Source organism: Lissotriton helveticus, chromosome 1_1 (assembly GCF_964261635.1).
Source record: "Lissotriton helveticus chromosome 1_1, aLisHel1.1, whole genome shotgun sequence".
In the NCBI taxonomy this organism is placed as follows: Eukaryota; Metazoa; Chordata; class Amphibia; order Caudata; family Salamandridae; genus Lissotriton; species Lissotriton helveticus.
Window position 1 is genome coordinate 975457806 of NC_136057.1, and position 23160 is coordinate 975480965.

Below are 23160 nucleotides of genomic sequence, written 5' to 3' on the forward strand. Positions count from 1 at the left end.
TATTTTGCGTGTGTACTTAATACACACCTATACTTCTACTCATTGCGTACGAGCGTGGCAAGCTAGATAGAGCACATCCTTACCTACTCTGCATCATTGGGGACAAAATGTTTAATCGAGCAACATACCATGTAAATTAAGTTTTCTTTTTTAAAAGTTAACTTTGGTCTAAATCCACCTGCTTACCTGGTCTGAGATCTTGGAGTCTTTCTCTAATACACATGCTTTTAGGGAAATGTTTTTGGGAGTACTGTTGCTTTAACAGCAAGCAGTCAAAGAACTGCGCCTTTAAAACACAGCGGCTGCCTCTACTGTGAACAGCTGTGTCTGCGAGCTCTCATTCTGCTGAGCTGAAAACCCAGGGAAGGTCCTTTGCTTTCGAGGCCAGCTTCAAGCTCTTTCCCAACATGGTAAGAGTTCAAGGGGAAGTTTGTTCGGTAAACCGGGGCTGGGTGATTACAATTCTATTGAAGAAGTAAATACGTTATATCCGTGCTCTCTGTGCCAATCGGTCGCAATTTCATGTTAAAATGACCTTATTCGCAATTTTCAGCGGTCTGTGTTCCCTTGGTGCTGACTAGATTCGTCTTTTGGGGGGTATTTTGGCATTTGAGCTACTCTAAAGGGCGGAACGTGGGGCTGTTATCAACGCTTATCAGGATTGCATTGTGTGGGTGTCTGTATAGGACACATTTAAGGTAAAAAATGCATCTATTGCGTGTGTTTTTTTTTATTTTAATGAACGGTCGAAAATGTAATTTAACTACACGAGATGAGACGCTTTCAACTGAAATTTCGACAGTTAAAAGTGGGCATTTTGTGGTGAATAGAGGGCATTGTTTTTTGGGGGGACGTGGTGAGACCCTGACGCGGATGTTGACTGATTGAAGTCCGGTCTCTCTGATGCTCGTGAACCGCTGCGCATGAGACTGCAAAATGCCCGGCCCGGCCTCGAAAACCAGACTGGTAGCCGCTGTTCTCTCGATGAAATTAATAATTCATCTTTTCACCCGTAAAACGTGCCCTCTTCGTCTCTCTGGCGGCGGTTCCCGCTATTTTAAATTCACTTAAATCTGATCTCCAAAACTTTATTTTAGCAGGTAAATGCATTCAGAGGCGTCGACGTTTTTTGGTGGGAGGGTGCTTTAAGGGGCGGATTCTGTCGATTGTTTGAGGGCTCCTCACAGGTGTCTGTCTGGGTGTTGGTTCAACTGTTTGGGGCTTGCCGCGCCCCTGGTGTGTTGTAGAAACTCTACACTTGCGGAATTTGAACTATCTTCATATCTGGCACCGGGGGTTGGGGAGGGGCAACTCGTGTAGGCTTAGACGCGCGAATTCACAAGCATTGGCTAACGCCTGGTTTTTGCCCTCAAGTTTCCCTGTCTCTCTTTCGTTGCCTTTTAATTTAAACATCTCTGCCTTACTTACATGGGCGAAACTGCTCGCTTTGTGCTTCACCGTCTTATTTATTTTTGTTTTCAGGAAATGGTGTGGGGGGGTGGGGTGTATATGTATATTATGTGTATGTATATTGTGTGTGTGTGTGTGTGTGTGTGTATATATATATATATATATATATATATATATATATATATATATATATATATTTCTTTCTGTTCTCCTTCAAATAAAGCTATACTAATCGTGCATTTTAAAGGGGAGCTTGAAATTCCTGTCCCTCACATACGTATACCTCATGTTTCCCATGTTTGAGGAGTTTAGCTAATCCAGTGTTTAACCTTGCATTCTGGGACTTGTACTGCTTGTCAGATTTCTATAGCGCTTACTACCCCAGAAGAAGGTATAGAAGCGCTGCACAACACGTTACTCGGAACCCAAGGTTGGTGATTAATCCAGTGGTTGATTATTGTTGGCTATTATGATTAATCTTGTGCTCCAAAGGAAATCAATCAATGCTTCTTATCCTGTTTCTTTGTGTAACAATTAGTAGGGGCTATGTGAGGTCGTGCAAAAGGTGGGTGAGAGGAGCTTAGGTGTTTGGTTATGCCTTTAAAGAAGGGGTGGTTCTGATCTATGAAATGCGGTTAGGCAATTTGCAGAAGTACAATAACGACAAAACCACGCAACTCATTTTAGGCAACTTCAGCCTAGGCAGGCACTTGGAGAGGCATGCCCTCATAGTGGCCTGAGAATTTCTGTCCGGCTTCACTCAAAAGGTGATGGTGGCAGTATATCATGTTTACTAATCTCATATAATTTACCAAACATTATCTGAGTAGGTGAGTGTTCCTTACGGGCCCCTCTCGTGTATAGTTCCTGTGATGTGAAAATCCAGGATTTTGAACTGACATTCTGTGTGTTTGTGGAGTTCATATTTGTGTAGTAGGGCTCTGTGTCTCTGATACTGAAACCAGTGGGAGCCATTTTGGATGCCCATGGTTTGCCATTGCACAAGCTGCAGGAGGATGACCGCTTTCCAGACAGTTGAAGTCAGTTGAAGTGTATAGCCTGCGTTCCCGTAACTGGAGGGTGGCGGTCCAGAATCAGGAGTATTGTTTACACATTTATTAAATGAGGACTCTAATAGGCTGCAGAGAACAAATATGGACTTGTGAGATCTGCCTTAAGTTTATTTAAACCAAATACTGTTCTTTTTACCTTTTTAATACTGGAGGGTGCCTGTTTGATGATACAGACCCTTTATTTTCACACTTGTTGAACACTGGATTCATGGGTATAGGCTGGAGGGAGAGAACCTGTGGAGGAAGGTAATGTAATTCTAGTTACTTTTTAGTGGCCCTTGGTAAACTGTTATTTTCATGCCAGTTACGTTGTTTTGTGTGTGTTTCATCACATGCCCCTGTAAAACCCAATATATTGCCATGACCAGCAGGAAAGTGATGACCCGCATAATGGAACATAGAAGTACCATTAGGTGTCTAAAATGAAATACGAAACCGACTGCACGTTACCTGGAGAAACCTAGCATGGACGGTGTAGGAGAGTAGGGTCTGCTTCCTATGGTCACCCCCACTTTTTGCTGTTATTTTCTGGTTTTTTGACTTTAGTGTGGCTGTGGGCCTGCTAATCAGACCCACAGCCCAGCTGTTCTCTCTCTAAATTGATACCATGTACTTTAGGTACATACCTGATTGGGTACTGGGTCACCTTTTGTGAGCCCCTGTATAGTGCACCATAGGTACCCAGGGCATAGGTGCATCCAAGGCCTACCAGGGGCTGCAGCATGTATTATGCCACCCAAACTGACACCACAGGCTGATCACTCAGCTTGGGTAAGGTGGTGTAATCACCCCTTACTTAGATATAGTATATCTACCTTGTATATAGACACATAGTAACCTTGTATATAGACACATAGTAACCTATAAGTCACTCCTATGGCAGGCCTTAACAATCCTGGAGGCAGTGTGCTTGGTTTTATGTGAGATGGTGCTCTAGCATGAGCTGAGCCTGTCTGTAGAGGTCGGAACCATTTCCTTACTGTTGTTCCAGGGTATAGCCATACCATATACTCTTAAGTGCATTATAATCCTCGCGGTTAATGCTAACTTTGGTTTGGCTTTATCAAAACATGTCGTGTAAGGTGTCCAACACTTTGGAATACTACCTCCCCCCCCCCCCTGCCAATTCTGGCAGTGGGGGTAGCATTCCACCCTTCTAGAGGGAGAAGACATGTTGGTTACTGCTTTACCCGGTTAAAGTTAAACAGAGCCTCAGCATCACAAAATGGATGCTGCTGCCACAGACACGAGTCTGTCCTCCTGCTGCTGGACGAAACTCCGGCAGGGAAGGCCTGGAGAATAGGTTTTCTGCCTTGGGAGGTGCTAGCACCTCCCCAGACAGGCTTTTAGTGTATTGGGGCTGCAAAATGAGAGACTGCCTGGGGCACACAAGGTGCTCCATGCATAGCCCGGTTGAAACCAGTTTCTGGGGACTCCAACCCCTCTCTGGCGCAAAACTGGACAAAGAGAAAGGCATTTAACCACCCCCTTCTCAGTGTCCACCCATAGGAGGGACCTAGCAGGTAATCCAGCCCCTTAGATTAGTATAAAGATAGGAGCTGTGTCTAGAGACACTAGGTTATCCTGGACTGAAACTCTGAAACGAACTCTTGGACCTTTGACTTTCTACATCAACTAGAAGACTGAAGACATCTACCTTGTGGTCAAGGAGTGACCACCCTGTTCAAACAGGCACCACCAGTAACTTGCCGGTTTGCTTTGTCGACGCTCCCGACGGAACCCGAAGACTCAGCTACTCAGGACTTGACTTCCAGGCTTCTTGGATTCCGACCCACATTCACAGCAAAGCTGAGACCCGTGGCGGACACGAGAGACGTGGGACCAGACTCCCTGGACATCCTGCAAATTGCTAACTGCATAGACTCCTGAGATAACTCGCAGTTGTGCATTGGGGTACGAGAAGCCCCAGACCTGAGCACCATTTGCACCGAAGCTTAGCCCTCCACATTCCACGAGTGCCGCCTGGGGCCTGCTCCTGCATTTCAGCTCGACGCGTCTTCCTGGTTGTTAGCTCGTTGGCTAGTGAGCCCCCTGAAGGAGAACCTTTAAAATCATCTTGCTCTCCTGCTTGCTCCAGCTTCCCTGCAAAGAAGAAGCCCCTCTGACCTTGCTGGTCTGACCTGAAGCCAACCTTCACTTCCTGCGTGGGTTGCGATTGCCAAGGCTTGTTGGGTCCAATCCGGATACAGACACTGCAGTCAACTAGATCCTTTGTGGGACAGCTCGAATCCAGCTCCTGGTTGTCAACGCCTCCTGGTCCTCGTGGCTGCAGAGACCAGCTTCACCTGTTTGCATCGCGACATCACCTGGTTCCATCCTGGATCCTTCCTGGTCACTGGCTAGTAACCCAGACTCTGTCCCCTCTGCTTTCAGGTTTTTCAGGTTCTTCAGCTCCTCGATCCACCCGGACACTCTTCCTTCGGCCGCCTGCAGCACTTCTTTTGCAGGTCTCCATTGAAAGCATCGACGAAACCAGACCCGAAAAGACACCTATGCACCCGGCTTCCCTGGGTGAGGTAACTCGAGTACTCAGTGCTCCCGTGCGTATTGACTATCAAAGTGTCCTAGTTTAAAGGGGTTTCACCGTAGTCCACCCGGAAGTGTCCTTAATCAGTAACTTTGTGACTTCTTCGTTCTCCATTGTAAGTCAGTGGTAACTTGTGTCTGTGTTCCCACACTGCACGCTTCTTCCACGGGTCTTCTACTTCCAAACCTTTGGTGCTGTAGGGTAACCCCAGCGATTCCCTAGGCCTATTCACTATTACTGAAGTGGTTCTTATACCACTTACTTAGTATATGGTTCGTGAGGCCCCTAGGGCAGAATTGTATTTGTGTAACTTATAGTATGCTTAATGATAACTTGTAACGTATCTCAAACTCTGACCTCATAAAGAGTGCAGAGGGGTTGTGTTAGTAATAAATACATATATATTTGAGATATACCTTGTGTGGTGTCCTTTCATTTGGTATTCAAGGGATTATATATGGTAAAACAGCTGGCTTCACATGCTCTGAAGTTTTAGCCTAAGACTGCTGGTCCATGCTACCACTAGGATAGCTTGTCTATAAGGTTGACTTTACAACCACCATCTATAAGGGTCGTTTAGACTGGTGCAAGGTGCCCACTAGAATAGTGGACCTCATATGCCAGGCTAACTTCTCACATTGGTGGCAGCGGTGGGATAAGAGCTTGCTATCTTAAGATATCATTTGAAAGATCACATTAAGGTACCTAGAGTTACATATAAATCAAGTCTTATAATACTTAAGTTCTACTGAACTTAGTTGTTGTAGAGGAAAGGGCTTAGCACACCCTGACTACAACTCCTAGAGAGGTTCTAGTAGGTAACACTTAGGACTTACACACCACACCTCCACTAGAGAATGTCCTTGAGAGGAGAGCCTAGTGTGTCTCTCCCCAGGGTCCCTTCTAACTATGACACATTTACTTTTAATGAGCTTAGAAGTTTGTGTTCACTCAGGAGACTGAGACCAGACAGAGTCCAACCCGGAGACACCTGATAGATCTATTAGTGGAGTATGATGTAGAAAAGGCAGCAACCCCAGATCAGACAGGTAGTGGAAGGGGGGGCATCCCTCAACAGAGGACTCCCAGGGGGTTCTGATGATGAAGAGGATGATGATCAGGTCCAAGTTGGAGAACTGAACCAGGTCAACCTAGGACTACTTGGGACTGGACAGGAGAGAATCCAATCCAGGCCCCCAAGTAGGCCTAACACTGAGCACAGAAGGAGGTCACTTTCCAGTGACTCCCACCATTCTGGTGACTCAGTGGGGTCAGATACCTCAGCAATGGGGAGAGTGACTCCCCCCCCCCCCCCCCCCCCCCCTTCAGAGAAGAGAGCATAAGGCTAGAATGAGGGAAGTCAAGCTTAGGATCAAGAGGCAATAAATTGCCCTTGCCAAAGAGGCCCTGGCTCTCGCTAGAGAGCAAAAGGTGAGTGGATTAGATTCCACTGGTGGCGGCAACATCCCTAGAGATAGGGAAAGATCAAATGACCATAGAAACCGAAGTAAGATTGTCCTTCCCTACCAGAGTGGGGATGACATCCACAAGTGGATAACTGCTTTGGAGAGGGCTTGCAAAGTACAGCAGGTACCCCAAAGTCAGTGGGCAGCAATCTTATGGCTCTCCTTATCCGAAAAAGGTAGAGACAAGCTCCTCCCAGTTAGTGATGAGGATGCTAACAAATACACTGTCCTGAAGAGTACTCTGATAGATGGGTTTGGCTTAACCACTGAACAGTATAGGTTGTTGTTCAGAGACACCCAGAAGACACAGACTCAGGACTGGACTGACTTTGTAGATTGTGCCACTAAGGCTCTGGAAGGCTGGTTACTGGGCAGTAAGGTCAAAGACTGTACCGAATTGTATAATTTGATTATGAGAGAACCAATTCTTAATAATTGTCAGAACCAGTTATTGCATCAACACCTGATTGACTCTGATCTCTCCCCAAGAATTGGGAAAGAAGGCAGACAAGTGGGTCAGAACCAGGGTGAAGCAGAAGGTCCAGAACCAAGGTGGTGATCAGAAGAAGCAAGACCAAAAGGGTGGGGAGAGAGCAAAAGACCAGAAGTCTTCACAAGGTCCCCAAAAAGCTTCTAATGGTGGGGGTTCCCAACAATCTAAGAAAAAGGAAGGCCCAATGAAACCCTGGTGCAAAAAAATTGTAAGGTTAATACTCACTGATTGCACCAAAAAGGAGACCGCTCCAACCACTATTGCCTCTAAGGCACCTGCACCCCCTAGTACAGTTAATAGTGGTGGTGCTCAACCCAAGGCTATAGTGGGGTTAACCCTGAATACTGAGATGGATACTGGCCTATTCAGAATACCAACTCAAGCTGTTCTTGTCTGTGATGTGGACATGGCTATGTCCTCTACTGTGAGCCCCAATAACTTGGGCAAGTACAGACAGACACCTTTTAGTTAATAACAAAGTGGCTCAGGCCTACAGGGACACATGTGCCATTGTCACCATGGTGACACCGAACTTTGTGGACCCTGGTCAGATAATACTAGGTGACAATTACCTAGTGACCATGCAAGCAATGTCACTACCACCCATAGTATGGCAATTGGTAATTTCTCCTGGGGAGGGGTAACTGGCCTCAAAAAGAGTTGTTGTTAGTTCAGACCTCCCTGTAGAATGTCTGCTTGGCAATGATCTGGAATCTTCAGTCTGGTCTGAAGTAGAGTAAAGGACTCATGCAGAGATGTTCGGTATATCAGCACATATCCTTGCTGTGACCAGGTCACAGGCCAAAAAGTGCAAAACTGAACAGGCCCTGGATCCTGAAACTATGGACCAGTTGCCTACCAAGAGAAATAGCAGTAGGGTTAAGGCAGTGCCATCCCCCCTGCCTCAGAATGAGGATCAGCCTTCTGAGGAATTTGATTGTGAGACCCAAGAAGGAACTGTCCTAGAAGAGCTTGAGCCTGATCAGGTTGAGTTTCTTGGGACAGGAGGACCTTCAAGGGCAGATCTGAGGCAGGCGCAGTTGGACTGCCCCTCTCTTGAACCCCCTCAGACAGCAAGCTGCTGCTAAGAATGGTACAGGTACCCATAGAGTGTATTGGGATGAAGGGCTCCTTTAGTCAGAGGCTAGAGACCCCAAGCCTGGTGCTTCTAGGAGATTGGTCATACCTTTGGTATTCAGGGGCTTCCATCTTACCTTAGCCCATGATATTCCTTTAGCAGGACATCTTGGCCAGACCAAGACTTGGGACAGGCTTGTCCCTCACTTTCACTGGCCACACATGTCAGAAGATGCCAAGGAGTTTTGTCGCTCCTGTGTCACCTGCCAAGCCAGTGGCAAATCAGGTGGCACCACAAAGGCCCCCCTAATACCACTACCTGTGGTGGGGGTTCTCTTTGAAAGAGTTGGGATAGACATTGTTGGAACAATGGATCCCCAAACAGCATCTGGGCACAGGTTTAGTCTGGTGATAGTGGATCATGCCACCTGATACCCAGAAGCTATTCCCGTAAGGACCACAACAGCACCTGTTGTGGCAAGAGCCTTCCTGGGAGTTTTCTCAAGAGTGGGCTTTCCGGAAGAGATTGTCTCAGACAGAGGTGCAAACTTTCTGGATATTTGACTGCTATGTGGAAGGAGTGTGGAGTGAACTTTAAGTTCACCACACCCTATCATCCACAATGCGATGGTCTGGTGGAGAGATTCAACAAAACCTTAAAGGGCATGATCAAGGGTTTACCTGAAAAGCTTAGGCGAAGATGGGACATCCTTCTGCCCTGCCTTTTGTTTGCTTATAGAGAGGTCCCACAGAAGGGGCATGGCTACAGCCCTTTTGACCTTCTGTTTGGGCATCCTGTAAGAGGACCCCTGTGTCTGATGAAGGAAGGATGGGAGTTACCTCTCAAAAAGCCTAAGCCAGACATTGTGGACCATGTACTTGGTCTCCGCTCCAGGTTGGCTGAGTACATGAAAAAGGCATCCAAAAACCTTGAGGCCAGCCTTGAACCTCAAAAAGGCTGGCATGACCAAAAGGCTGTGCTGACTGTTAACCAGCCAGGACAGAAAGTGTGGGTGTTGGAGCCAGTGGCCCCAGCAGCACTCCAAGACAAATGGTCTGCACCCCACACTATTGTTGAGCAAAAGGGAGAGGTAACCTACTTGGTTGACCTTGGAACTCCCAGGAGCCCCCACAGGGTGCTTCATGTCAACAGATTGAAGGCATATGTTGACAGGGCAGACATGGGCTTGCTCATGGCTACAGATGAGGGACAGGAGGAGGAGAGTGACCCTCTACCAGACCTGCTTTCTCAGAACCCTGACGATGGGTCAGTTGATGGTGTAGCCTTGGCAGGCAGCCTCACTGATCAGCAACAGAGGGACTGCAGACAAGTTCTCCAGTCCTACAGACATGTTTTCACTGACTTCAAGTCAGACAAGTTGGTGCACCCATGAGGTGGACACTGGTGACAGTCTGCCTGTGAAGAGTAAAATCTACAGGCAATCTGACCATGTCCGGGACTGTATCAGGACAGAGGTCCAAAAGATGTTGGGAGTTATTGAGCCCTCAGAGAGCCCTTGGGCTAGTCCTGTAGTCCTAGTGCCTAAACCTCACACCCAAGATGGTAAGAGAGAGATGAGGTTTTGTGTGGACTACAGAGGTCTCAATGCTGTCACTAGGACAGATGCCCACCCAATACCAAGGGCAGATGAGCTCATTGACAGATTGGCTTCTGCCACGTTTTTGAGCACATTTGACTTGACAGCTGGCTACTGGCAAATCAGACTAGCTGAGGATGCAAAAGCCAAAACAGCATTTTCAACCCCAGGAGGACATTCTCAATTTGTGGTAATGGCCTTTGGTCTGAAGAATGCACCTGCCACATTCCAAAGGTTGGTGAACCAAGTCCTCTCAGGTCTGGATGACTACTGTGCAGCCTATCTTGATGATATTGCTGTCTTTAGCTCCACTTGGGAAGATCACCTGATAACCTGAAGAATGTTTTGGAGGCCCTGCAGAAGGCAGGCCTAACTATCAAGGCTACCAAGTGCCAGATTGGGCAGAGTAAGGTTGTGTACCTGGGCCACCTTGTAGGTGGAGGTCAGGTTCAACCACTGGAGAGGAAGATACAGACCATAAAGGACTGGACTCCTCCAACCACCCAGACACAGGTCAGAGCTTTCTTGGGCCTGTCTGGTTACTACAGGAAGTTTGTTAAGAACTATAGGTCCATTGTAACTCCTCCTAATGACCTCACCTCAAAGAAAATGCCAAAGAAAGTTCAGTGGACAGTAAGCTGTCAAAAGGCATTTGATGACCTGAAGCAGGCCATGTGCACTGCACCTATTCTGTAAAGTCCAGATTACTCCAAAGAATTCATTGTACAAACAGATGCTTCTGAGTTGGGTGTGGGAGCTGTTCTTTCACAATTTAATAAAGATGATCAAGACCAGCCAATAGCTTTTATTAGCAGAAGGCTGACCCCTAGAGAGAAACGTTGGTCAGCTATTGAGAGGGAGGCCTTTGCCGTGGTTTGGGCCCTGAAGAAGCGGAGGCCATACTTGTTTGGTACTCATTTCAAGATTCAGACAGACCATAAGCCCCTCTTGTGGCTAAATCAGATGAAGGGTGAAAATCCCAAACTGCTTAGGTGGTCCATTTCCCTACAGGGGATGGACTTTACAGTGGAACATAGACCTGGGACTGACCATGCCAATGCAGATGGACTCTCCAGATATTTCCACTTAGAACAGGAAGACTCAACTGGTCAAGGTTAGTTTAATGTCCCTGCGTTTGGGGGGGGGGTGTAGGAGAGTAGGGGTCTGCTTCCTATGGGCACCTCCACTTTTTGCTGTGATTTTCTGGTTTTTCGAATAGTGTGGCTGTGGGCCTGCTAATCAGACCCACAGCCCATCTGTTATCTCTCTAAATTGATACCATGTACTTAAGGTACATACCTGATTGGGCACTGGGTCACCTTTGTGAGCCCCTGTATAGTGCACCATAGGTACCCAGGGCATAGGTGCATCCAAGGCCTACCAGGGACTGCAGCATGTATTATGCCACTCCTGGCTGGCCATCCAAACTGACACCACAGACTGATCACTCAGCTTGGGTAAGGTGGTATAATCACCCCTTACTTAGATATAGTATATCTATATCTACCTTATATATAGACACATAGTAAGCTTTAAGTCACTCCTATGGCAGGCCTTAACAATCCTGGAGGCAGAGTGCATTTTTTAAAAATTCTTTTTATTGGGTTTCAGAATGAACATATAGGCAATAGCAACAAGATAAACCAATATGAACCATTACACTACTGCATTCATCATCCGAGTGATACAATCGATAGTTGCACTTAAGCATAAGGTCGCACCAATATACATGTTACATCAATGGGACAACAAGCAACAGCTGATGAGTACCATTATATATTAGTATGCTCACGTAAATAGTCCGTTAAATACACCCAGTAATCTTTCGGTCTTGATCGGGCAGGTAGTTCTTCCTCATAAGTGCGCAGTGTGTCTTGACAATGCGACATATCACAGATCCATTGCTTAGCATCCGGTACATTTTTGCTGTCCCAGCACATTAAAATTCGTCGTTTGGCTAATAGTAGAGCTATCACGCAAAACTTACCTTTCAGACCTCGTATATTGGGCAGTAGTCCCAACAAACACACTTTAATGCTGCAATCAATGTCCACTCCAATCATCGCTGCCAATATGGATGTGACCTTTTCCCAGTATGTATGTAATTTCTCACAATGCCATGCTAGGTGAATAAAATCAGCCTGGTCAAGCTTGCAGCTCGTGCAATGTGTCTCTCTGCGGAGACCACATCTGTAGAGTTTCTTTGGCCTGTAATATGCTTGGTGTAGATATTTAAAGTGGATAAGTCTGAGATTGCCATTAGGTGTCAGCATTTGAATCCGAGTGCATGACGTTTGCCATTCCACTTCTGTAATTGGATTGTCTAAAACAGCATTCCATCTTTCCATGGCCTTGTGGCTGTGACCGCCTATTTCATCCTATACCACGGCATAGTCTGCAAACCAAATGTGTGGTGTTAGCAGATGTCAAAATGAGTTGTAAAGTGTTTAATTGCGTTGGTTCCTTGGGATAACATGGATATAGCTTTTTAATTGCCCCTTGTAATCTACAGTAATTGAAGCGAAACAGTAACGTCTGGTTTTAGATGTAGGACAGGTCTTGTGGTGTTTTAAATGTCCCGTTCGCATATAAATCCCCTAAGGTATCTATTCCCGCCTGCCTCAACATCCCCATGCCCACCTCTTCATTGGTGACAGATATGTCCGGGTGATGGTGCAGAGGTAACGCCGGAGCGTACAGAGGGAGTTTATTAGCCATTCGGCCCAGTCGTTGCCATGCCATATTTGTAGTGTCAATGGTATTGATATCTCTGTCATGTAATGGTGGTCGGTGGTGTGTAATAATCGCGTTTAAAGGGATGGGTAGTGCGTCTCCCTCCTCCACCGCTGTGTGTGTCAGATAAGGAATCTCGTGATACCAGTATGCAGCATACTGTGCTTGAGCACATAGATAATATAATAGAAAATCGGGCACACAAAGCCCACCTCTTGAATATGGGAGGGTAAGAGTATGTAGGTTTACACGCGCCTGTTTACCCACCCATGTTGGCTTTAGGACTACCATTGAGATCCGTTTGAAGACCTCCCTAGTGGGAAAAATCGGACTATTGTTGAATGAATAAATAAAGTAGTTTTGGTAGTATTACCATTTTGACAATGGCTATGCGGTCAGCGAGGGACAGTGGCAGTTGTATCCATCTGTGTACTTTATCCTCTAATGAGGTGATCACCTTACCATAATTAGTTATGACTATTTCGGGGTCCCTATGGTACCATATGCCCAGATATTTTATAGGGTCAGTTTGCCATTCCAGTGGGAATTCAGTATCCTGCTTAGTGGTGAAATCAGTGAGTGGTATAGTGGAGAATTTTTCCCAATTAATGTGCAATCCAGATTTACCCCCAAACTTAATATATTCCCGCAGTAGAGGGGCAATATGTAGGTCAGGGTCACGGACATACAATAACATATCGTCCGCATATAACAAGCTATGTAGTGGTCTATTTGGGAATTGCAATGCCGATGGATGATGGAGCTGCCGGACCTTACAAGCGAGGGGTTCAAGGGCAAGAGCGGATAGTAAAGGGGACAACTGACATCCCTGTCGTGTCCCGCGCTCAATAGGTATTGCTTCAGACACATACCCATTAATTCGAACTGTAGCAACCGGGTCAGTATAAAAGTGTTTAATCCAGTGGACAAACATTGGAGGGAAGCCCATCCTATTAAGGACCGTTAGTAAGTATGACCACTCGATGGAGTCAAAGGCCTTGGAGGCATCTAACATGACCGCCACTGCCTTAGTATTGGGAATTAGATAATGGGAGAGGGCAAATAGCGTTCTAGTATTGTGCGTGGTGGCTCTTGAGGGTATAAAGCCTGATTGATCTGGGAGGACTAAGTTGGCCATAAGGGGCTGTAATGGTACTGCCAGTAGTTTAGCTAAAGTTTTAGAGTCTACATTAATCAGTGACAAGGGTCTATAAGAGTCGCATGTCTCGGGGTCCTTGCCAGGTTTTAGGAGCGTGATCACCACTGCTTTAACGTTGGTGGAAGGATGTTTCTCTCAAACGCATCCCCAAACATTGTGACCAGTCTGGGTGCCAGTAAATCTACGTGCGCTTTGTAAAATTCATATGTGAACCCATCAGGTCCCGGGGCTTTACCATTCGGTAAGGATTTAATAATTTCTGTGACCTCTTCTACAGTTATTGGAAGGGATAAGTAAGCTCTCTGCGTGTCAGAGCCATGCGATGGCTACATCCTCCAGATAGTCGAGTATTTCAGCAGGTGTCGCCACTGGCTGTGACCTATATAGCTTGCTGTAAGTTTTTACGAAACCGTGCAAAATTCCAAGTGAGTCAGTGCGTAAGGAGCCATCATCTTCACGTATTTGTATCACATTTTGCGTTTTGCGCCCTTCACAAATTTTGGACGCAAGTGTTTTTCCTGGTCTGCCCCCTTCCCCAAACTTCCTGGCTGTAGGACGTTTATGAATGTATTTGACCTCATCGTTAGCATAAGTTTGATATTCTGTTTGAGTCTGTCATATGTCTTCTAGTACAGTTGTGTCTTGTGTCCGTTCATATTTGGTTTCTAACATTTTCAGTCGTGTTTCACAACGCGTTAATTGTGCTCGTATATCCCGCAAGATCCCAACTGTGGTGCTCATGCAGACCCCACGTAAAGTGGCTTTGAAGGCTTCCCAAAGAAGGCATGGATCATCTGTGGACTCTACATTTAATAAAAAATATTCTTTGATGGCCTTTGTGATTGTGTCTGCAAAAATGGTATCTGTAAGTGCAGAGGCATTAAATCTCCAACTGTATGGAGGTGGTATATAGTGCGGTATTGCAAGACTGTATGATGGGGTTATGGTCGGAGAGCGTTTTAGGTAAATGCTGAATTCCCGTTGCCCACAGCAAAGCTGTCTCTGAACCTATCCAGTAATCCATACGGGACCAGCTGCCGTGTGCAGCCGAAGTGTGCGTTTCCTCCCTTACTCTCTGAACCTATCCAGTAATCCATACGGGACCAGCTGCCATGTGCAGCCGAAGTGTGCGTTGCCTCCCTTACTCCTGCATTGCGTGCTCTCCATATGTCGTGTAAATGCAGTTGAGTCCTAATATCTAATACCTTCGCTCGTGCCTTCCTATGAGGTTCCGTGGTCGTCCCCGATCTATCCATTTGGTCGTGTAACGCTAGATTCAGATCCCCTCACCATAGCAAAGTACTATCACTAACCCCATGTAGGTGCTGCCATACTTCATGGTAATACTCCGGTGCATCAGTGTTTGGACCATATGTGTTAATTATCGTCATCTGTTGCCCTCGTATTGTCCCTGTGACTATCACAAAGCGCCCTTGCCTATCCGTGATAGCATTTCCCACCTTGAAGTTCGTACCCTTTTTTACCAGTATCGAAACCCCTCAGAGTAAGAGTATGTGGAACTATGCATAGATTCGGCCAATATTAGTAGGGGTGTGTGGGGCCACATGTGTTTCCTGCAGCAAAATAATGTCAATTGGCCACCTGTCTACATGCGAACATTTGTCTTATTTTCTTGGGATTTGTGAAGCCTCTTATGTTCGAGGTGAGCAAATTTAACGTTGATTTACCAGGTATTCTGTTAGCCATTATCAATCATTACATGTACATAGGAGCCCATCGACCTCAAGTATTTGCAGCGTTTGGCTAAAGTGTAGTGCATACACAGAAAGATTACAGCATATGGATAGGTAACCCCTCGGCTTTCAGCAATGCGTCTCAAATGCAGTGGTTCATTAAACAGAACATTTCCCACTCCCTCGTCCCCCCCACCCACATAAGCAGCCCAAACTCGCTGAAGCCATTCCCTTACTTTTAACCCCCTATAACACAACCTGTGTGGGGTGTACCCATGTGGAGGGCCGCCTGGGGTACACATCACCATTCAATCTAATGGATGTGGACGGATCGTATCTTGCTCGTAGGCATCAACAAAATTAAACCTATGTAATCTCATTAGAGCAATAGTGGCATATGTATAATTGTAATGCACAATATATCAAAACCATATGGGTGGCACAGTGTCACAGTCCCAGACATAAAAGGAGTGCAGTTCATCCATCGCTATTCAGTCCACCGGTTCACTGTCTGTGGTCAGCAATATAACGTGTAAGCCTCCACCCTCTCTCATGGACAAGTCGGCACCTCTTATACATATAGATGTAGTCTGGCACAGAACCATATCAGGAGCCCAGGTTTAGTGTCTCTGTGCCCCCGTGGCTTGAATCACCCAAGCCGGTAAAGACATTTGGTATTATGCGTGTACTTTATCTTTGATATACATCCAGCCATTAATCATGTATGAGCATAGTCCGCAACACAATATATCACAACCTCAAGAACACTCCTCACAACCAGGAGAGCACTGTAACTTAAAGCGTTCGCATTGTCTCCATGTAACTGAGATAGACTTTGCACTCCCCATCATCCGAAGTTAGGGGCTTAATGTACAGCACAGCCCCAATTTACGATTATACGGCATCAGTCCACAGATCTATCGTCCGCCTAGCACGGCTGTGTGTTTTCAGTTCGTAGGACTATGCCAGTCAGCAGTTTATTTCAGTGCGTAATCTGTAGATAAATAATCAACTTACCACTGGATCAATAGCCGACATCCAACACGGGCAATGTACCTGCATGTGGTTTGATCGCGTTATGTCGTACAGTAGTACCTTTTGTAGACAGTGGCGTCAGAAGTGGCTGTGCAGTTGCAGATTGTCATTCTGAGTCAGGAGAGTGATTGGCCTGTCGCTGCTCTGTCCGACGGCTATGGATCTTCTTTATGAATTCTTGTGCTGCCTTGGGCGTGGATAGTATTGTTTTCCAGTCCCATGTCACTTTCAGTCTCGCTGGATACAGCATCGCATACTCCACCTGCATGCGTCGCAGTTTTTCTTTTGCGCTTGCAAATTCTTTACGGGCCTGTTGTACCGCCATTGTGAAGTTCGAGCGATTCTAGTCAGTTACCTTGGTATGATATATCCTTCTTGTCCCTTGCCATCCGCAATATACTATCCCGTCTCGATAGTTTAGAATGCGAGCCACTATGGGTCAGGGTGGAGTACCTGGCGGCGGTCGGGGTGCCAAAGAACGGTGGGCACGTTCAACGATGAAGATCGATGATAGCTGGTCAGCTCCAAAGATCTCCCGACAAAGGTCTTCTACATACGTCTCCAAGCGACCCACGTTGGTTGATTCCGAAACTCCCTCAATTCGGACGTTATTTCTCCGCGACCTGGCCTCCAAATCTTCGGCTTTATTCCTGAGCACCTCCATAACTTTCTCCATCCCGCTACATTTACCAGTGCGGTTATGTGCCTCGTCTTCTACGGCTTATATTAGAGTCTCCGTGTCATCCAGCCTTTCACCTTGTTTTTTTCCATCCTCGCTGCCATAGTATCCATTCGACAGGTAAGGTTATCGAGCTTACCATTGATGTCCTGAAGGCTGGTTTGAATTGCCTTCAGGATGCTTTCCATGCCAGTTTCCGCAGCCCCCTCCGTCTCCACGTCTGTTTCTGCCTGACTCATGGGGCCTCGAGTTGGAACGTCGTGTTTCAAACGTCAGCTTTGGCTGTTGCTTGTCCGGTTTCCCCATCGCATAGACGTGGGTTATCTTGATAAGAGCGCTGTAATGGAGTGTCTCTAGCTCGCAGGTGGTGTTCGCTAACCAGATCCTGTGATCCTCCCAGTTCTTTGATGAGTATGTCAGTTATGACGCTATAAGCTGTACTTGGGACATGCGCATTAAAACCACATGTGTAGCGGAACAAATGCAGCGATCTGTACGCTTTGAGCACAGCAGTCTAATGTACTATCATTCTTGTCTTCAGCGATAGAGCGTGGTAGTTGCAACGCGTCGTGCACCTGGTTGCGTTGCATAAGCGGGTGTGCCGCAGAGGTCTGCCTCTGTGGATATGCGGGAGTTCTCCTATGCCCTCAACATCTCAGAGAGCATCGCGGAGTGATCATAGCTCCAGTTCAGGCGGTGCAGTACAGCCGCACTAGTCTGTACTAGGCCTCGAAGAATACTAGCACTCCAGCACAAAATGGCCACTTGCAGCTCTCATCAGGCCGCCATCAGCTGGGGTAGCATTGCTGTGATATGGTTATATGTAGATCTCCAGGCAGTGTAATTAGCGGGGTGGGCCAGTGTTCACATTTGCTGCCGGGTACATGCCCCCTCAGTGTGGTGATAGACACCTTCTTTGATTACCCGCAGTGCAGCAGTATATGCGGGCTGGATATCCGTCTCACAGGGTTGGCGACTTTCATTCATGGACATCAGCGTTATATTAGTGGGCGAGTTCTCACTCATAATTGGGGAAGTAGTCTATGCATTGCGCAGGGTTCGCACTGTTGAGGTCCTAAGTAGAGCCTATATTGCGCGCTTTATAGTGGGAGTTATGCGCTGATGTAATGAGAGCCGCCATTTTGGGTTGTCTGTTTGTCCGAAGCTTAGTTGAGCATTATAGTGACATTGCAATTACACCAGTGTTTAATATCGTCCATACTGACACCCATGTTCAGGAGATTAACTCCGCATGATCAGTGGCGCTAGCGGTCGTGATCTCTGCTGAGGGCGCCTTGGTGTCGGATCGTCTATGACCGCATCGCGGGAGCCGCCATCTTACCGGACTTCTGCCGCTTCCCCAGTCCGTCTTGTATTAAAAGTTTTGCCGTGATTTTGCAGCAGATCAAGGTGCAGGTAACGTCCGCTGCTGCCTGGCATCCTCCAGTCACATATTCTGCCAATTTCGGGTGTAGTTGATGCCTATAATGCGAAGATTTAGTTAGCGCATCGATCCGTCCGGTGGAGCTGCCGTTTTAGCCAGCCATTCCACAGTGCACCCTCTAGCGCCTCCCTGGAGGCAGAGTGCTTGGTTTTATGTGAGAGGGTGCCCTAGCATGAGCTGAGCCCCTCTGCAGCTTTCGGAACCATGTCCTTATAGCTGTTCTATGATATAGCCATACCATATACTCTTAAGTACATTATAATCCTCGCGATTAATGCGAACTTTGGTTTGGCTTTATCAAAACATGTTGTGTAAGGTATCAATCGCTTTGGAATACTACCCCCCCCCCTGCCAATTCTGGCAGTGGGGGTAGCATTCCACCCTTCTAGAGGGAGAAGACATGTTGGTTACTGCTTTACCCGGTTAAAGTTAAACACAGCCTCAGCATCCCAAAATGGACGCTGCTGCCACAGACACGAGTCTGACCTCCTGCTGCTGGACGAAACTCCGGCAGGGGAGGCCTCGACAATAAGTTTCCTGCCTTGGGAGGTGCTAGCACCTCCCAGACAGGCTTTTAGTGTATTGGGGCAGGGAGGGCTGCAAAATGAGACTGCCTGGGGCACACAAGGTGCTCCATGCATAGCCAGGTTCAAACCAGTTGCTGGGGCACTCCAGCCCTGCTCTGGCGTGAAACTGGACAAAGAGAAAGGGGTGTAACCACCCACTTCTCAGGGTCCACCCATAGGAGGGACCTAGCAGGTAATCCAGCCCCTTAGATTAGTATAAAGATAGGAGCTGTGTCTAGAGACATTAGGTTATCCTGGACTGAAACTCTGAAACGAACTCTTGGACCTTCGACTTTCTACATCAAGTAGAAGACGGAAGACCTCTCCCTTGTGGACAAGGAGTGACCACCCTGTTCAAACAGGCACCACCAGTAACTTACCGGTTTGCTTGGGCGACGCTCCCGACGGAACCCGAAGACTCAGCTACTCAGGACTGGACTTCTTGGACTCCGACCCACAGCAAAGCTGAGACCCGTGGCGGACACGAGAGACGTGGGACCAGACTCCCTGGACATCCTGCAAATTGCTAACTGCATCGACTCCTGAGGTAACTCGCAGTTGTGCATTGGGGTACGAGAAGCCCCAGACCCGAGCGCCATTTGCACCGAAGCTCAGCCCTCCACACGTGCCGCGTGGGGCCTGCTCCTGCATTTCAGCTCGACGCGTCTTCCCGGTTGCTAGCCCGTTGGCTAGTGAGCCCCCTGAAGGCGCACCTTTGAAATCCTCTTGCTTTCCTTGTTACTCCAGGCTTGCTCCAGCTTCCCTGCAAAGGAGAAGCCCATGAGACCTTGCTGGTCTGACCTGAAGCCAATCTTCACTTCCTGTGTGGGTTGTGGTTGCCAAGGCTTGCTGGGTCCAATCCAGATACCGACACCGCAGTCAACTAGATCCTTTGTGGGACAGCTCGAATCCAGCTTCTGGTCATCGTCGACGCTTCCTGGTCCTCGTGGCTGCAGAGACAAGCTTCACCTCTTCACTTGTTTGTATCGAGACATCACCTGGTTCCTTCCTGGTCACTGGCTAGTGACCCCGACTCTGTCCCCTCTGCTTTCATGTTCTTCAGCTCCTCGATCCACCCGGACACTCTTCCTTCGGCCGCCTACAGCACTTCTTTTGCAGATCTCCATTGAAGGCATCGACTAAACCCGACACGAAAAGACACCTATGCACCCGGCTTCCCTGTGTGAGGTAACTCGAGTACTCTGGTGCTCCCGTGCATATTGACTATCCAAGTGTCCTGGTTTAAAGCGGTTTCACCGTAGTCCACCCGGAAGTGTCCTTAATCAGTAACTTTGTGACTTCTTCGTTCTCCATTGTAAGTCAGTGGTAACTTGCGTCTGTGTTCCCACACTGCACGCGTCTCCCGCGTGTCTCTTAATTCCAAACCTTTGGTTCTGTAGTGTAGCCCCAGCGATGCCCTAGGCCTATTCACTATTCCTGAAGTGGTTCTTATACCTCTTACTTAGTATATGGTTTGTGAGGCCCCTAGGGCAGAATTGTATTTGTGTAACTTATAGTATGCTTAATGAGTAACTTGTAACGTATCTCGAACTCTGACCTCATAAAGAGTGCAAAGGGGTTGTGTTAGTAATAAATACATATATATTTGATTATATACCTTGTGTGGTGTCCTTTCATTTGGTATTCAAGGGATTATATATGGTAAAACAGCTGGCTTCACATGCTCTCTGAAGTTTTAGCCTAAGACTGCTGGTCCATGCTACCACTAGGATGGCTTATCTATAAGGTTGACTTTACAGCCACCATCAATAAGGGTCGTTTAGACTGGTGCAAGGTGCCCACTAGAATAGTGGACCTCATATGCCAGGCTAACTTCTCACAGACGGTAGTGGAAAAACAACCAAGACTGAACCCCCAACGCAGGAGACAGAAAGAGGGACCTACTTCTGAGGGAAAAGAAATGGGTCTACAGACTCAAAATTCAGTTGGTGGTCCTAAATGATGATATTCCGTGGCAAACACTCAATAGGTAGGCATGCACACACGTGGGTATGTAACTTGTGGTATTATCCATAGGCATACCAACTGTTCTACACCAAGTCCATGTTCATACTATGATGTACACATCCTGTAATAGGATGTACATATTCTCCGTGAGTCAGATGATACCATCTACCTAGGCTGTTATATACCATTACAATATTGTAAAAAATCCCATCCATACCTATTCTGAGGTATTTACTAGACTAGTTCCTACATACTCCTTGCAACATGCTTTACTCCGCCTACTAAAAGGACAGACACGCCATGACTAGGCCCCTATTTAGCACCATGGCAATTCATTTTTATAGTAAATGTGGAGTGTTCAACTGCACATTTTCTCAGGCCGGAAGTGACCGCACTGTTTTTTTTTTTTTATAAAAGAGATCGTGATTCTATATCAGTATTTTTAATTCGGACGACAATGCAGTTTAACTATTACAGGCAGTACCTTATTTAAGGGCATTGCCCACGAAGAGGCAAATAGACCTGCGCTTATTAATGCGGCCATGTATGCAGTTTTATACTGGCAGCACACTTACAATGAGAGCCACAACTGTGTTTGTATAAAGTTCGAACAACAGTAAAAAAAAAGTACAGAACCGTCTGTAGCAACGCAGTGTAACCGTCTGTAGCAACGCAGTGTAAGCGTTCTTACGGACGCAATGCTGATAAACAGCATCGCGACTCCCACGTGACATGGAGCGGGGATGCAGCTTAAGAGTTCCGGCACATCAGATCCGTTCACCTTCACGGCGGGATTGGATAAGTGCCGAAAGGGAGGTGCACCCCCCTTGATGCAGTAAGGAGTGGGGGCGGTTGGGCCTGAGACTAACTGGAGCAATCTGAGCACAATGCAATGTTCGAAAGGAACAGGGGGCATACTTTTTAACCATTGCTATGTCCTATGTTAATTTATCTTTCCCCCCAGAGTGTGACTACAGGGGGGTCTCTCCTTGTCTCTCTCCAGTTATAACATTACTCTTTCGGAAACTCGGTGAGTTTTTAAGGTGCTATTTTAACAGTTTGAATGAGTTGTTATAAGCGGGAATTACATACATGTATCTGCGCATATACATTGATGAGGTGATTTTTCACCATTATGCCATATCTCGGTGTAGGTATGTAGACCAAAATGGAATGGCCATATCTGGGCATTATACCTATGGTGTGGTGGTTAAATAATGAGTGGTGAAGCATAGTGTGCTAAACGACGAAAGGGGACACATGCATCGGGCCCTTTCATGTTTGTTGTTTCTCTTTCCCCTTTAGTACTTCGGCATAGTGTTACTAGGGGATCCCTCGGTGCAGGAACAAGTTGTTCCTGGCCAACCTTTATTTCAGGTAACGAGGGTATTTTAACAATCTGGACCAGAGAGGTCCTGACGAATGCCGGTGTGACCCTATATTCCGGGCACAATTACGAAGGCAGAAACATTGCGAAATATTGGCAGTAAGGAGGGGTGAATTACTTTCTTCCTGTCACCACCATCCTTCCCGTTTTTATTCCTGGCTGGAGGGTCCAGGAATAAACTTACGCACAGACACCTCCGAGCTAGTTTTAATCTTCACTGCACTTTTTCTTTCGGTGATCCCAATATATTTTGACTTATTATTTCTGTATATTTCATGTTATGTCTTGCCTTCCCCGCCCTATTGCTGCACCCTAGGCATTGTCTGCGCAGAGGTGTACTGAAACAGCCCACTAAGTTTTCACCACTCTCTACTCCTGTGTTTGAGGTTTTTTTTCCTGCCTTTTTACAAAAGGCCGTAAAATCTTGAGTATTTTACAAGGCAAACAGTTTTGATCCACACATGGCAGACCCATTCTGAATGTGACATTTTTCTGCCTATGGCTTTCAAATATGCCAAAGGTGATTGTAAGAGTAGGGGATATTGCTTGCAAATGGTCTAACTAATGGCATAACTCTGGGTAGCATTTCAACCCATCGTTCTCCACTCACTTTACCACCAGTGGCGTAACAGAGGGCCCTCACACCACGGGGGCCTATCTCTAGGGAACCCATTAGTACAGTACCCTGACCACAGAGCTCCTGTTTAAGTCCGGAGGAATGCCCTATGTACCCTGCAGGGGTAAGGACCCTCAAGTTTCTTTATGCCACTGTTTACCACTCTGGGCAGAGGCATGCCTTAGGCAAATTCGTACGGACCCTGCTCCTCATA

At 46.9% G+C, this 23160-nt stretch overlaps 1 protein-coding gene across 1 annotated transcript in view; it reads left to right on the forward strand.

Annotated features, from left to right (window-relative positions):
- Positions 1-256: 256 nt before the first annotated feature.
- The window catches only part of LOC144819518 (tubulin alpha-1C chain-like), a 146041-nt gene continuing 123137 nt past the window's right edge, over positions 257-23160 (forward strand). Inside the window, exon 1 of the mRNA XM_078677371.1 lies at positions 257-410. Coding sequence (XP_078533497.1) covers positions 408-410 — 3 coding nt within the window. The 5' untranslated portion in view covers positions 257-407. The remainder of the gene's footprint in view (positions 411-23160) is intronic.